General features: G+C 42.9%; 1 protein-coding gene across 4 annotated transcripts in view; it reads right to left on the bottom strand.

Annotated features, from left to right (window-relative positions):
• The window catches only part of ZFYVE9 (zinc finger FYVE-type containing 9), a 202,677-nt gene that overhangs the window by 3,708 nt on the left and 183,296 nt on the right, over positions 1 to 15,673 (bottom strand). For 3 of the 4 annotated variants that reach the window (XR_010114760.1, XR_010114761.1, XM_055235227.2), the window contains 5 exons: positions 14,417 to 14,567; positions 10,618 to 10,698; positions 7,473 to 7,635; positions 5,167 to 5,272; positions 148 to 324 (listed from right to left, as the gene is read on the bottom strand). Coding sequence is in view for 2 of the 4 variants with exons in the window: in XM_055235227.2 (XP_055091202.1) it covers positions 148 to 324; positions 5,167 to 5,272; positions 7,473 to 7,635; positions 10,618 to 10,698; positions 14,417 to 14,567 (678 nt within the window). In the remaining 2 variants the exon portion in view is untranslated. The remainder of the gene's footprint in view (positions 1 to 147; positions 325 to 5,166; positions 5,273 to 7,472; positions 7,636 to 10,617; positions 10,699 to 14,416; positions 14,568 to 15,673) is intronic. The other variant, XM_055235228.2, reaches the window with a different exon arrangement.

The raw sequence follows: 15,673 nt of genomic DNA, 5'->3' as shown, positions 1-15,673 counted from the left end.
TATTAAAGGGAGGGCCAGAACACTATATCTGGTCAGGCCACAAGGTCGGAGAATTAAGCTCTCTGGGGTGATGCAGAAAAACTCACATGTCAGAAATACAGATGCTGCCCAAGGCCAGCTTTAAAAGCTGCGGAAGACATGTCATACCTGATCTGAGTCAAGTGTCACACGTAGTCCCAGTTTGGTCATTCCATCTTCCTTCAGAAGCTTCAGGTGAGGACAGAGAGCAAGGCAAAAAGCTTTGGCAACATGCTCAGTCAATCTACTGTGATCTGCAGGATCACTGAGGCAATTGTGCTGGTCATCGTTTTCTAGGAAAAACACCTGTTCCCCAAACAAAAGAGACTTTTAAACTTGTGCCTAGATTTTGGGAGAAGTAGATTAGCTTACTGTATATGAGCACCCTGATTCTTCAAGATGTGCGGAAGACATGACAGGAACAGGACACCATAAAGTCCCTAGGCCAGGAAAAGTCGGACATTTATGTCTTCCACCTAAAAAAAAAAATCCCTGTCTCTCCATCTCTGCATCCACAAAACGGCAGCAGCAGCCTGCCTAACTCCCTGCAAGCCTCCATGGTTGCAATGGCACATTCTTCTCAGAACTAGAAAAGGCCTCCATTTTGCATTGTATGCCACTAAAAGGTAATCCCTATATGTGGACAATTTACCTAGAAAATGATCTTAAGTCTAAGAGAATGGCCCTTATAGCTGACGTGACTCAGCTGCTTTATTTTACAATTAGTCTTGGAAGGGAATTGACTGGCTCAAGGGCACAGAAGAACTTAAGAGACAGAGGAAGAGCCAGGCTGAGCCTGGCATCTGAGCCTTTTATTGCAGAGCTTTTTCCACCACACAGCCCTGCCACTATAGAGGCGGGCGCTGTGTCAGCACTGTGCACAGACAGAAGTGGAACACACTTGGAACTGATGACCCAAGTCCTAGCACCATAGAGGAAGGGTCATGAGCAAGTCCCTTAGAGGACTAAAGGAAGTTAAAGGACTTCCTTTTTTTTTTTTTTTTTTTTTTTTTTTGAAACAAAGTCTCGCTCTGTCACCAGGCTGGAGTGCAGTGGCATGACCTCTGCCCACTGCAACCTTTGCCTCTTAGGTTCAAGTGATTCTCCTGCTTCAGCCTCCTGAGTAGCTGGGATTACAGGCATGTGCCGCCATGCGTGGCTAATTTTTGTATTTTTAGTAGAGATGGGGTTTCACCATGTTGGCCAGGCTGGTCTTGAACTCCTGACCTCAGGTGATCTGTCCGCCTTGGCCTCCCAAAGAGCTGGAAGTACAGGCATGAACCACTGCACCTGGCCCAAAGGACTTTATTTTTTTTGAGATGGAGTCTCAACTCTGTTGCCCACTGCCCAGGCTGGAGTGCGGTGGCACGATCTCAGCTCACTACAACCTCCACCTCCAGGGTTCCAGCAATTCTCTTGCCTTAGCCTCCCAAGTAACTGGGACTACAAGCGTGCACCACCACACCTGGCTAATCTTTATATTTTTAGTAGAGACAGGGTTTCACCATGTTGGCCAGGTTGGCCTCGAACTCCTGACCTCAGGTGATCCTCCTGCCTCAGCCTCCCAAAGTGCTAGGATTACAGGCGTGAGCCACCGCACCCGGCCCAAAGGACTTTTTTTTTCTTTTTTTTGAGATGGAGTCTCGCTCTGTTGCCCAGGCTAGAGTGCAATGGCACAATCTCGGCTCACTGCAACCTCCGCCTCCCAGGTTCAAGCGATTCTCCTGCCTCAGCTTCCCAAGTAGCTAGGATTACAGGAGCCTGCCACCAAGCCAGACTAATTTTTGTATTTTTAGTAGAGACGGGGTTTCACCATGCTGGCCAGGCTGAAGACTTAATAATTAGCCTCAGCCGGGCGCGGTGGCTCATGCCTGTAATCCCAGTACTTTGGGAGGCCAAGGCGGGTAGATCACAAGGTCAGATCAAGATCATCCTGGCTAACACAGTGAAACCCCATCTCTACTAAAAATACAAAAAAAAAAAAAAACCACACAAAAAAGTAGCCGGGCATGGTGGCAGGCGCCTATGGTCCCAGCTGCTCGGGAGGCTGAGGCAGGAGAATGGCGTGAACCTGGGAGGTGGAGCTTGCAGTGAGCCAAGATCACACCACTGCACTCCAGCCTGGGTGACAGTGAGACTCCGTCTCAAAAAAAAAAAAAAAAAAAAGGCCAGGCACGGTGGCGTGGTGTCTCACGCCTGTAATCCCAGCACTTTGGGAGGCCGAGGCAGGCGGATCACGAGGTCAGGAGATCGAAACCATCCTGGCTAACATGGTGAAACCCCATCTCTACTAAAAATACAAAAAATTAGCCGGGCGTGGTGGCAGGCGCCTGTAGTCCCAGCTACTTGGGAGGCTGAGGCAGGAGAATGGCATGAATCCGGGAGGTGGAGCTTGCAGTGAGCCGAGATTGTGCCACTGCACTCCAGCCTAGGTGACAGAGCAAGACTCCATCTCAAAAAAAAAAAAAAAATTTAATTTGCCTCTGTAAAGTGGAAAGCACCTGACTTCTCTGGTTATTGTGAAGATAAAACTATATAAAGGCAAAATATAAGGCTGGGCATGGTGGCTCACACCTGTAATCCCAGTACTTTGGGAGGCCGAGGCGGGCAGATCACAAGGTCAAGAGTTTGAGGCCAGCCTGGCCAACATAGTGAAACCCTGTCTACTAAAAATACAAAAGTTAGCCGGGCGTGGTGGCACGTGCCTGTAGTCCCAGCTACTCAGAAAGCTGAGGCAGGAGAATCGCCTGAACCCGGGAGGCAGAGGTTGCAATCAGCCGAGATCGCACCATTGCAATCCAGCCTTGGCGACCAGAGCGAGACTCAGTCTCAAAAAAAAAAAAGGCACTTTGGGAGGCCAAGGCGGGCAGATCACGAGGTCAGGAGATCGAGACCATCCTGGCTAACGTGGTGAAACCCCATCTCTACTAAAAATACAAAAAAAAAAAAAAAATTAGCCGGGCATGGTGGCGGGCGCCTGTAGTCCCAGCTACTCGGGAGACTGAGGCAGGAGAATGGCGTGAACCCGGGAGGCGGAGCTTGCAGTGAACAGAGATTGTGTCACTGCACTGCCGCCTGGGCAACAGAGTGAGACTCTATCTCAAAAAAAAAAAAAAAAAAAAAAAAGGCAAAATATAAAAGATACAGAAATGCAAATACACGATGTTTCTATATAGCAACCCCTAGCTTACTGCTCCATAAGGAACTTACGCTGAGAGGACTACAAAGGAGGCAGCTCCGAAGCCCCGTACCTGGATGCACTGGAGAGTGGTGGCATGAAATGACAGAGTGGGAGTCAGGAGACCTGAGTGCTGGCCCCTGCTCTGCCGTTAACCAACATCAGTCCCAAAGTTACAGTCACATGACCTGTCTGAGCCTGTTTTCTCATTTGTATCTTAGGATGGGCAGCTTACCTACCTCACTGCTACTGGGGAGCAAAAAGGAGGGAACAGAGGTCAAACTGCTTTATAAGCCATAAAGTGTTTTACATGTTCCAGACTCTGCACTGCTCAAAATGTGTCAAAGGGATGAATCATTACATAGCAAGCAACTAAAATCCCTTGGCTGCATATGAAATCATGGAGCCTGTTACGCAGGATGAGTCCCTTAGGACAACTGCTCAGAACTGGAGAACCAGGTCTCATCTCTGCTATCAGGAACCAGCCATATGAACTTGAGTAAGAGATTTAACAACCCTGGGTCTCTGTTTCATGTGAAATGGAAAAGCTAGAAGTCACAGAATTTTTTTAAAAAAACATAAGAGTTTCAAAGCTCAAAAGAATCCTAGAGATCTTATAATTTAATCCTTTACAAATGAGCATACATGAGGTTCAAAAGTAATAAAGGGATCTAAGATCTACCTGTTTACTCATGAGAACTTTTAAAATTTTTTTCATATTTTATTTTTTCTCAGACCTCTTGGGGATAAAGAGAATAAACTTTCTGATCTATATGATATGTACATACAAAAAAGGGTCACTGGCCTGCTCCTCTCATTCCCAGGTGAGCCTCTAATACAGCTTTCAAGTTAAGGAGCAAATTAATACAGTGGGAAAGAGCTTAGGAGTTGGCCAGATCTGGGTTTTAATCAGGATTTTATCATTATTTATTTGCCTTGTAATCTTGAGCAAGTTAATTAGTCTCTGAGCTTTAGTTTTCTTTGTTTGTTTGTTTTTGGAGACGGAGTTTCACTCTTGTTGCCCAGGCTGGAGTGCAATGGCACAATCTCGGCTCACCACAACCTCCACCTCCCAGGTTCAAGCGATTCTCCCACCTCAGCCTCCTGAGTAGCTGGGATTACAGGCATGCACCACCATGCCCAGCTAATTTTGTATTTTTAGTAGAGATGGGGTTTATCCACGTTGGTCGGGCTGGTCTCAAACTCCAGACCTCAGGTGATCTGCTCACCTTGGCCTCCCAAAGTGTTGGGATTACAGGCGTGAGCCACCGCGCCCAGCCTAGTTTTTTTTTTTGAGACGGAGTCTTGCTCTGTTACCCAAGCTGGATGGAGTGCAGTGGCGTGATCTCGGCTCACTGTAATCTCTGCCTCCCGGGTTCAAGTGATTCCCATGCCTCAGCCTCTCAAGCAGCTGGGACTATAGGCATGCACCACCATACCTCGGCTAATTTTTATATTTTTAGTGGGTATGGGGTTTCATCATGTTACCCAGGCTGGTCTTGAATTCCTGACCTCAAGTGATCTGCCCACCTCAGCCTCCCAAAATGCTGGGATTACAGGTGTGAGCCACTGTGCCTGGTCTAGTTTTCTTGTTAGTGAAGTAAGTCTATTTTTTAAAGACCGTCGTGTTATCTAAGATAGTTTATAAGTGCAGAATAACTGACCCAGCTTTCTGAAGAATACAGCAAAGATGGAATGTACCACTCAGAGATCTACTCTTCTGGAGTTCCAATGCAAAGAAATATCTAAAAGTTAGTTCACAGGAAGGAGGATACATCAGACGGGTGCAGGATGCAACTGGCAGCATTTCTTCCTGGTGATTTCAGATAGGAATTGGAGTATAAACGAGAAAGATTTTTCTCAGAGATTTTTTTTTTCTCATCCTACAGAGTCAACCCAGAATGTGGCTCTTGGCCTAGCAAAAAGTTGTGCCCAAAGTGGGTCAAGTATGCCAAGTTTCATTTCCTTACCTCTGTCCATCTGATGACTTTTCCATTAGCTTTATATTCTGATCCATGGAATATCTTCACATTTGTTACAGTCTCCATGGACCTCCCATCTATAGGACTTACGACACTAAAATAGAGGCAAAGGAAAGACAGAAGCAGCTCTTGAGGTCAGAAAAGCCATTTTTCCTATCACGTTTTCCTGCAGAAGTCTTCCTGCTAATTACACTGGGTACCCTGCTGAACACACCTGTGCAGCACATCATGGCAAGAAGAAGCCACTGTATAAAAATATACATGAACTGGGCTCTTGGGAAAGAATCTATGCACTGAAATAATTCAAAGAACACACATGCAAAAAAGGAGTCATTTTTCCAGGAGCTAGTTCTCTTTAACGTAAAGAAATTGATTAATCAAACCTGCTCTTCTTCTAGTATTCCTTCTTTCAGTGAATGCATGGTCACCTACTCAATCTTGTTTTCACTCTGCTCCTGACTCTGTAATCATACTCGTCATGATATATTCTTCATGTCTGCATACCTGACTTACAAATGAACTTCTGAAGGGGAGGGAATATGATATATCCACCTCTATGTGCTTATATTCCCATTACTGACCCACTGCTTGGAACTTAGGAGTCTAATAAATATTTATTAAGAATCATTTGTTGGGCATGGTGGCTCACGCCTGTAATCCCAGCACTTTGGGAGGCCGAGGTGGTGGACTGTCTGAGCTCAGGAGTTCGAGACCAGCATCAGCAACATAGCAAAACCCCACCTCTACTAAAAACACAAAAAATTAGCTGGGCAATAGTGGTACACGCCTGTAATCCCAGCTACTGGGCAGGCTGAGGCATGAGAATCACCTTGAACCTGGGAGGCGGAGGTTGCAGTGAGCTGTGATTGCACCACTGTACTCCAGCCTGGGTAACAGAGCAAGACTCTGTCTCCAAAAAAAAAAAAAAGGAATTATTTGACCAAGTTGCTTGCTAATTATGACAGTGCTGGTGTAAACAAGTATCTATTTATCTGTCATAACACATTCCCTTTAGTGCTAAATTATCACTCCTAGATTCCTAAACAAAAAGGCCACTTCTGATAGTAATTTCCTCCCTGAAATACAACAAGTATAAATACATGGAGATACACATCCATTCTGATTAGGATTCAAAATAATTGGCACAAAGATTCTAAACTTTCCCTAACAATTTTCAAACCTGTTTATGTTCTTGAATCTCTATTTTTTTTTTTTTTCTTGAGACAGAGTTTCGCTCTTGTTGCCCAGGCCGGAATGCAGTGGCATGATCTCGGCTCACCGAAACCTCCGCCTCCCGATTCAAGTGAGTCTCCTGCCTCAGCCTCCTGAGTAGCTGGGATTACAGGCATATACCACCATGCCCAGCTGATTTTGCATTTTTTAATAGAGATGGGGTTTTTCCATGTTGGTCAGGCTGGTCTTGAACTCCCAACCTCAGGTGATCCACCTGCCTCAGCCTCCCAAAGTGCTGGGATTACAAACGTGAGCCACCACACCCGGCCAAATCTCTGTGTATTAAAAGTCGAATCTAACTTAAACTTCAATATCAGGCATTCACTTCATTTAGTCAAAATTACTTGAATTTAAGTTTAATTTCTAATTCATCAAATAGCAAAGTTAAAAACAAAAAAAAAGAGCACCCTTTGTTGTGTAGAATCCTTTGAGAAAGGATACAAAGTTCAGTTTGTAATGTATAAATGCAATGTTTTCCAGCTTGTCCCTGAATGTCTGGGTATGAGAGAAAGAAAGGGGTGAGGGGGAAAGAAAAGTGTCAAAGATGTCTCCAAGGTTTTGGCTTGAACCATTAGAATAGAGTTGCCGAACACTGAGAAAGAATATAGAGTTTGAAGCCCAAGAAGGTGGTTTTAAGAGCTAGACTTATCACTTCCTAGCTTTGTAGACCTGAAAAGTCACTTAGCCTTTTGGTACTTGTTTACTTATTTATAGAATGGAAATGTTAACACCCGTTATTATATCAAACAAAACAATGTTGGCAAAAATGTGTTGTAAATCTTAAAAGGCTCGGGTATTACTGTTATCTCAATAACTATAGAGGGACTTTTTTGCTTCATCAACGCCTCTACTTATACTTCCCTCAAAAATACATACAGAAACTCCTTCAGAAACTAACTTACAAAACCAGAAATTTAAAATTCTACGTTAAGCATACAAAGCAGTCTTTCTTTTAGGCAGGGCTTTCAGTAAAACTATAAAACACCAATGTAGACAGCAGACAAAACCCAGAGCCTAACCTATAACTAAAAGCCACAAGGGGGGACATGTGCTGCATTTACCCCTTGCTAACGTTCTTGTCATCATCCACCCACTGGATGTGGATGTGCTCCTGGGGTTCCTCCACGTCTGCCTTCCCACAGGTGATGGTGAAGTCCTTCATCTCTCGCAGTGCCTGCCTCAAGGAATCCATGTTCTCTGCAGTAATCTGGACCATAACACCATCTAAGAATCAGTACAAAGCCAAAGGAGAGGCAAATGAAATACAGCACCTGGCATCTAGCAAATCCCTCCGAGTTAAATGTAAACCTTAGCTCTGCTTTCCGAAGCTGACTGATACAGAGGTTTTGCACTTTGAGCTGAACCTCTTACTGAAAGTGTTGTGAGAAGCAATGCCAAGATTAAAACACTTGCTTGTTGATTTCACTTCAGACACAACTAAGAATTTCTCCTGAGACTACTTAAGGGGAAAACTTAAACACAGTCACATTCTTCTTCTGGACACACTGAACATTTTGTTCCTACTTTCACTCCTGCATTTATCATCCTCTGATCATATTTATTTGTATGCATCTCCATCTCTCTCACCTTACTATGACTGCCTGGCATAGAGTGAATGCCCAATAAATGTTTGCTAAATAAATCACTGAATAAATTACAGTGGTGGGCTTGGAGATAAATCCATTTATTGACTAGCAAATAAGGCAAACCTACCACAGAGTTTCATATGAGCTACCAGATAACCAACAGATGGTAACTTTTTCAGCTGCTACCTACCTGAGTTGAAGGCAAACACTGAAATTGACAGTAAAAGTTGTCACATGCTGATCAATTACTCTGCTTCATTGACACATAATGAAATAATTTCTAAAGAGTCTCAATAAAAATTTCATGGTCAGCCAATCACTCCACTGAAACACACAAGTGAAATGCAAGACCCAAGAAATTCCCAACCCAGACACATAAACACATAATTTTTAAACACACTGCTTTGAATTGGTAAGGATCTGTGTCCGGTTAATTTATCTTTTTGTTTTGTAAGAGATGACTGCCCAGGTTGGAGTGCAGTGGCTATTCACAGGGACGATCACAATGCACTGCAGCCTCAAGCTCCTGGCCTCACAGGGTCCTCCCACCTCAGCCTCCCAAGTAGCTGGTACTATGGCATATGCCACCATGCCCAGCTTATTTTATAATTTAACAACATTTAAGGGGTGTTTTAAAATCACCTTGTGAAGTCACAATTTCAACTATAGTCAACACTTGATCATATAGGCTTTAACTAGTTGCTTTAGACCAAATGACTGTTTAACTCCTAGATTTTAAGCTGGGTGTGGTGGTTCACACCTATAATCCCAGCACTTCGGGAGGCTGAGCCTGGTGGATCATTTGAGGTCAGGAGTTCAAGACCAGCCTGACCAATATGGTGGAACTCCGTCTCTACTAAAAATACAAAAAAATTAGCTGGGCGTGTTGACGCACAACTGTAATTTTAGCTATTCAGGAGACTGAGGCAGGAGAATCACTTGAGGTAGAAGTTGCAGTGAGCCAAGATTGTGCCACTGTACTCCAGCCTGGGCTACAAGACTCCATCTTATAAAAAAAAAACAAAAACTTAGATTTCATAACAATTTATTAATGGCATGTTTCTGTTTTGTAGTCGAGAGTTGTAAATTTTAGTTGTAAAATATTAGTGCACTCTTTCACTCACTGTTTTATTAGATTTACCAAAAGAAGACCAAAGCCAGTATCTATAAATATATGTAAGATTATCTATGTATTTCAATCAACACACTGGAATCCAGCCCTAAGAAAGGACCTATTTTTTTTTTTTTTTTTAAAGATAGAGTCTCACTCTGTCACCCAGGCTGGAGTACAATGGCACAATCTCGGCTCACTGCAACCTCTGCTTCCCAGGTTCAAGTGATTCTCCTGCCTCAGCCTCCCAAGTAGCTGGGATTACAGGCATGCGCCACCACGCTCAGCTGATTTTTGTATTTTTAGTTGAGATGGGGTTTCACCATGTCGGCCAGGCTGGTCTCCAACTCCTGACCTCAAGTGGTCTGCCCCCCACTCGGCCTCCCAAAGTGCTGAGATTACAGGCATAAGCCACCGCACCCGGCCTAAGAAAGGACTGTTTTCACACAGAGCTTTGGAGTGAGCTACCATAAAAATGAAAACCTGTCATCATGTGAGGCAGACTACATTTTCCATAAACGGCCATATCTCCCATCTCATTTTTCTATGATGCTATCTTCCCATTCTCCCATGTAGAAGTGAAGTCTAATTCCCCTCCCTTTTTCCAACACCAGAGTATGGTGGAAATGACACAATATAACTTCAAAGGATGGGTCACAAAAGGCAATGCAGCTTCCACCTTCTTGCTAGAACATTCATGTTTGGAGTCCTGAACCACCATGTAAAAAGTCCAGCTATCCCAATGCTACCAAGCCATGTTAAGGAGTCCCCATGTAAGTACCCCAGTCACCACTCCTAGTCTTTAAATCATCCCAGGCCAGGCCTCAGACGTGTGTGTGAACAAACCTTCATATAATTCTAGCTCCCAGTCATCAGATAACTTCAAGTCATCCCAACTAAGACTCTAAACATCATGAAGCAGGGTTAAGCCATCCCTGCATTGCCCTGTCAAGATTCCTGATCTAGAGGATAAGCAAGCATGATAAAATGGTTGTTTTAAGCCATCTGTTATGAAATAAGAGTAACAAAATCACAACACAATGAATAACCAACAAAATAAACGGTGTGCCAATTAGCCTTTAGTTTAACTTTTGTCAACATATGTGTCATGTCTAATTATAGCACACTTGCAGCAAGCACATCCCATTTTGTACTCCAAATGATGACCACAGCATTCTTGTGGACAGGACAGACTGACTCTCATCTACACATTTAGATATTAATATTTCCACCCAATGATATATTTGAACTCAGACTACATGCCCTCAGGTACCTTATCCCAGAGCTCTGAAAGGCCATCTCCTAGTTTTAATGTCATTGTCACATGGTATCCCTACCACTTATTCCTTTCTTCAGAGAACTAAGCACTCTCATGGCAGTTTTAATTTGCTGAAGAGATTCTACTGAAAAAACAGTAGGAGTCAGACATCTACAGCAGAAGTGTAAAGGATTCCCTTTATGTACGTAAGTTCAGTCCTTATTATGAGGACTGAACAATTCATTCTTTACCTTCCACAATACTGGACTTGGCAAGGTATCCAGAAGAGGATTTCAGAGCGCCACTGAACACAAAGAAACTGGCACCAGTCACTAAAACAGCAATAGAAATAGTTTAGTAAGACAGACCCTAAGCTGGAGGGATTGAGAACAATAACGAAATATTTAAAAGTTGAGAATTCCAACCATCATCATACAGAAAATGTAAAAAAATCAAATCTATATTCCACAATAAACATGTAACCAACAATTCCAATGCTGGGAACTAGGTTTTAAGATACACTCCACTCCCCCATTTTGTTTTGTTCTTCCTCTAATTAAGAATCCAAGTATCTTACAAGAAAAGGAATCTTAATGGTTGAGGTCAGGGGGTTGGCAAGCTATAGCCTGCTTGGCCTCCAGCCTGCTTTTGTAAATAAAATTTTATTGAAACACAGCCATGTCCATTCATTTACTTATTGTCTATGGCAGTTTTTGCACTATAATACTAGAGCCAAATAGTTGTTGACAAAAACCACAGCTTGCAAAGTCTAAAATATTTATCATTTGGCTCTTCGCAAAAAAAGTTTGCCACTCCCAATCTAATCCATTGATCTTCAGATTTTTTTAGATCAAATATATTCTGAAGATAGAAATATGGTTGCCAACTATTTTATCTGCTAAGTAATTTTTTTTTTTTTTTTTGAGATGGAGTCTCGCTCTGTCACCCAGGCTGAAGTGCAGTGGTGCTATCTCTGCTCACTGCAAGCTCCACCTCCCAGGTTCACACCATTCTCCTGCTTCAGCCTCCCGAGTAGCTGGGACTACAGGTGCCCGCCACCGCGCCCGGCTAATTTTTTTGTATTTTTAGCAGAGATGGGGTTTGACCGCGTTAGCCAGAATGGTCTTGATCTCCTGACCTCATGATCCGCCCATCTCGGCCTCCCAAAGTGCTGGGATTACAGGCGTGAGCCACTGCACTCGGCCAAGTAGAGTTATTTTTTAATAAAAGCATTTATTTAAAAGACAAACTCTTTTTACCACTATCTCTTCATAAAAGAAAAAAAAAAACCAGTTACATTTAGCTTTATGGAAACTTCACTGTACTTTCCTGATTTTTCCAGATCTTACTTAAACTGGACTGGACTAATCCAATTTCCTACCCACTGGCCCAACAATATTTCTTTTTTTTTTTTTTGAGACAGAGTCTCGCTCTGTCACCCAGTCTGGAGAGCAGTGGCGCGTGGTCTCTGCTCACTACAAGCTCCGCCTCCCGGGTTCACGCCATTCTCCTGCCTCAGCCTCCCGAGTAGCTGGGACCACAGGCGCCCGCCACCACGCCCAGCTAATTTTTTGTATTTTTAGTAGAGATGGGGTTTCACCGTGTTAGCCAGGATGGTCTCAATCTCCCGACCTTGTGATCCGCCTGCCTCGGCCTCCCAAAGTGCTGGGATTACAGGTGTGAGCCACCACGCCCGGCCAGCCCAACAATATTTCTAAGAGGTGGTCATCAAGGTTTTGTTAGAGACTCCTAGTGACAGGAGCCAACAATCATACAAGGCAACCCATTGTACCTCTGGATAACTCCCAGGTTACACACTGTGCTCTCAAATTGAGCCCAAATCTGGCTCCCTGTAACTTTCACCCATTGGTGCTAGTTCTGGCATTTTGTAGCTATAGAGAAGAAGCTCAGCCTTATTTCTACATAATAAAACACCGTAAGAATAGAGATGGCTACCTTTCATCCTCTTCTAATCTCTACCTTTCCAGGTTAAACATTCATACTTTATTCAAGAAGGCTTCTTTTGACCTCCAGATTTCTCACAGGTCTTGAATCATCCTCTGGAGACCCTCTAGTTTTATGACTATATTTTCATTAATGATATACAAAACTTAATTGAATATTCTAGATACAACATGACTAATAGGGAGCATTGTATCCTCAACACCTACCTTATTTTGGATACTGCATTTGAATATACATGTGCTAAGTTCCTTTTATACCTTTACTGAACAATTGATTTTAAAAATATATTGGCTGGCTGCAGTGGCTTGCACCTGTAATCCCAGCACTGAAGCTGAGACAAGTGGATTCACTTGAGGCCAAGAGTTCGAGACCAGCCTGGCCAACATGGTGAAACCCTGTCTCTACTAAAAATATAAAAATTTTCTGGGCGTGGTGGTGCATGCCTATAATCCCAGCTACTCAGGAGGCTGAGGCAGGAGAATCACTTCAATCCAGGAGGCAGAGGTTGCAGTGAGCTGAGATCACACTACTGCACTAGTCTAGCCTGGGCGACAGAGCGAGACTCTGTCTCTGTCTCTCTCTCACTCGCTCGCTGTATATAGATATAGATATATCATATTTCATATCTATATATATCATATATAGATATATCTTGAAGACAGTGACCTACTGTATGCCTAATAGACAAGTGTTTCACAAAACATACGAAGGAACACTGGTTTTGGAGAAACTCTGAGGAAAAAAAGACTTGTGGTTCAAATAAATTTGGGAATAGCTAGATGCTATCTTCCTTTTGAAAAATTAGATTACACATCAGCTTCTTAATGGGTCTATAAAGTCCCATAGTAAAGAAGCCTGTTTACACTTGTTTAACACACAGCGTTTGTTCTTTTTTTTTTTTTTTGAGACGGAGTTTCACTCTTGTTGCCTAGGCTAGAGTGCAATGGCGTGATCTTGGCTCACTGCAACCTCCGCCTCCCGGGTTCAAGCAATTCTCCTGCCTCAGACTCCCAAGTAGCTGGGATTACAGGTATGTGCCACCACGCCCTGCTAACTTTTTTGTATGTTTAGTAGAGATGGGGTTTCACCCCGTTGGTCAGGCTGGTCTCGAACTCCTAACCTTAGGTGATCCACCCACCTCGGCCTCCCAAAGTGCTGGGATTACAGGCGTGAGCCACCATGCCCAGCTCTTTTTTTTTTTTTTTTTTTTTTTTGAGACAGGGTCTTGCTATGTTGCCCAGGCTTGTCTTGAACTCCTTAGCTCAAATGATGCTCTGGCCTTGGCCTCCCAAAGTGCTGAGATTACAGGCATGAGCCACCATGGCTGGCCTAACACAGCGTTTCTTAAATGTATTAAACAAGACTTACTTTTTCATGTGAACAGTTTTTAACACCATAGAGCCTGAGAAAACGCTTTGGGTAATGCCTCTTGAGCAATGCTTCTCAAAGTCGAATGTGCACTTGAATCACACAGAGATCTCGTTAAAATGCAAATTTTGATTAGTGAATCTGGGGTGTGGAGACCACATTCTGAATAGCACTGAACCCTCCTTCAGAATCCTGTCAAGTTAATTAGGATTCTGTGGGAATGGTCATCCAACAAGCTTCAAATTTACCTAAACATACTCTCATTATGGGGCCTAGTCTTGCCTTCAAATGCCAGTGCTGGCCCTTGTCAATATCCTAAGGGCATATTTTCTTTTTTTTTTTTTTTTTTTTAATTATTATAAGTTCTAGGGTACATGTGCACAACATGCAGGTTTGTTACATAAGTATACACATGCCATGTTAGTTTTGCTGCACCCATCAACTCGTCATTTACATTAGGTACTTCTCCTAATGCTATCCTTCTCTCCAAAGGGCATATTTTCAAAACTGTTCCCTCAATAACACATATCCCATTTGCAACTCTGAGTCTGGCCACTTGGGGAGTCAACATAATCCTGAAGAATATGGTTGGAAAGGTTAATTAATTTGTTTGTGGTCACCTATCTAGAAAGTGAATGTTACGGGACTGAGTTATCTAACTGTCCAAGTCCAGTATAATTTTCCATTATCATAATCTCAACCAGCTCAAATGCTCACCTTTTCTGGGCTGATTGTGAATACTGATAGCCTGGGTCTGATAGTTTCCATCATCATTCTGCACACACACAAGATGAGAGTCTGCCTTTTCATTGAAGCAGGCACCTCCTGCCAGGACATGCTCATTGGACTTGTTCATGGCTTTCATCATCTGCAATCAAAGAGATAACCTTATTCTGACAAGAATGGGCATTTTTCTGTCTGACATGGTGCAATTCCATCTTCTCAAAAACAAAACTAACAGAATATTACATATTAAAGTGACAAAAAGGGCCACCAAATAATGAAACAAAGTAAAAAAATCAGTCACCATTAACAAATCAATGTACACAAAAATTCCCTGTACATTTTATAAGCGATTTGTACTATGACCTAATAAGCACATGACACATTTTGCATTCACTTTTTGTCTTATTGCTGCACTGAACTCAAGTGGCTAAAATTAGTTTAGCTAATTGTAGTTTCTCCTATATACTGGATTCTCTGAAGATACATAATCTGAAATTCTAAGTTCAAAAGAATGTCCCATATTTAAGTACAACTGCTTTCTTTTTCAACTTCCAAAGGAGTGAATCTTCCCTCTAAAAACATATGAAATTCAAATTGTTTCTTAATTTTACTAACTTATGTTTGAGATCTTCAATGAAATTAGTTACTAATATTTTGCTTTATTCTTCTCAAAAGATTAACATGATAATTCTGACCTAATAAAAAAAAAAATTCATAGGCCACTGTTTTCCATGTAATACTTAAGAACTCACCTTGATGTTAAACTCCAGCCCCTGGCTGAAACAGGTTAATGATAATTTGTTATTTATTTCTATGAAGAGTTTGGGCCGGGCACGTTGGCTCACGCCTATAATCCCAGCACTTTCGGAGGCCAAGGCAGGCGGATCACGAGGTCAGGAGCCCGAGACCATCCTGGCTAATACGGTGAAACCCCGTCTCTACTAAAAATACAAAAAAATTTAGCTGGGCATGGTGGCAGATGCCTGTTGTCCCAGCTACTCCGGAGGCTGAGGCAGGAGAATGGCGTGAACCCGGGAGGCGGAGCTTGCAGTGAGCCGAGATCGCGCCACTGCACTCCAGCCTGGGGACAGAGCAAGACTCTGTCTCAAAAAAAAAATTTAAAAAAATAAATAAAGAGTTTGACACTTTTTTTTTTTTTTTTTTTTTTTTTTTTGAGACAGGGTCTCTCTCTGTTGCCCAAGCCAGAATGCAGTGGCGCGATCTTGGCTCACTGCAAGCTCCGCCTCC

The sequence above is a fragment of the Symphalangus syndactylus genome, chromosome 19 (assembly GCF_028878055.3).
Source record: "Symphalangus syndactylus isolate Jambi chromosome 19, NHGRI_mSymSyn1-v2.1_pri, whole genome shotgun sequence".
In the NCBI taxonomy this organism is placed as follows: Eukaryota; Metazoa; Chordata; class Mammalia; order Primates; family Hylobatidae; genus Symphalangus; species Symphalangus syndactylus.
The sequence above is the reverse complement of the archived record's forward strand: the minus strand, read 5'-3'. Positions and strand labels throughout refer to the sequence as shown.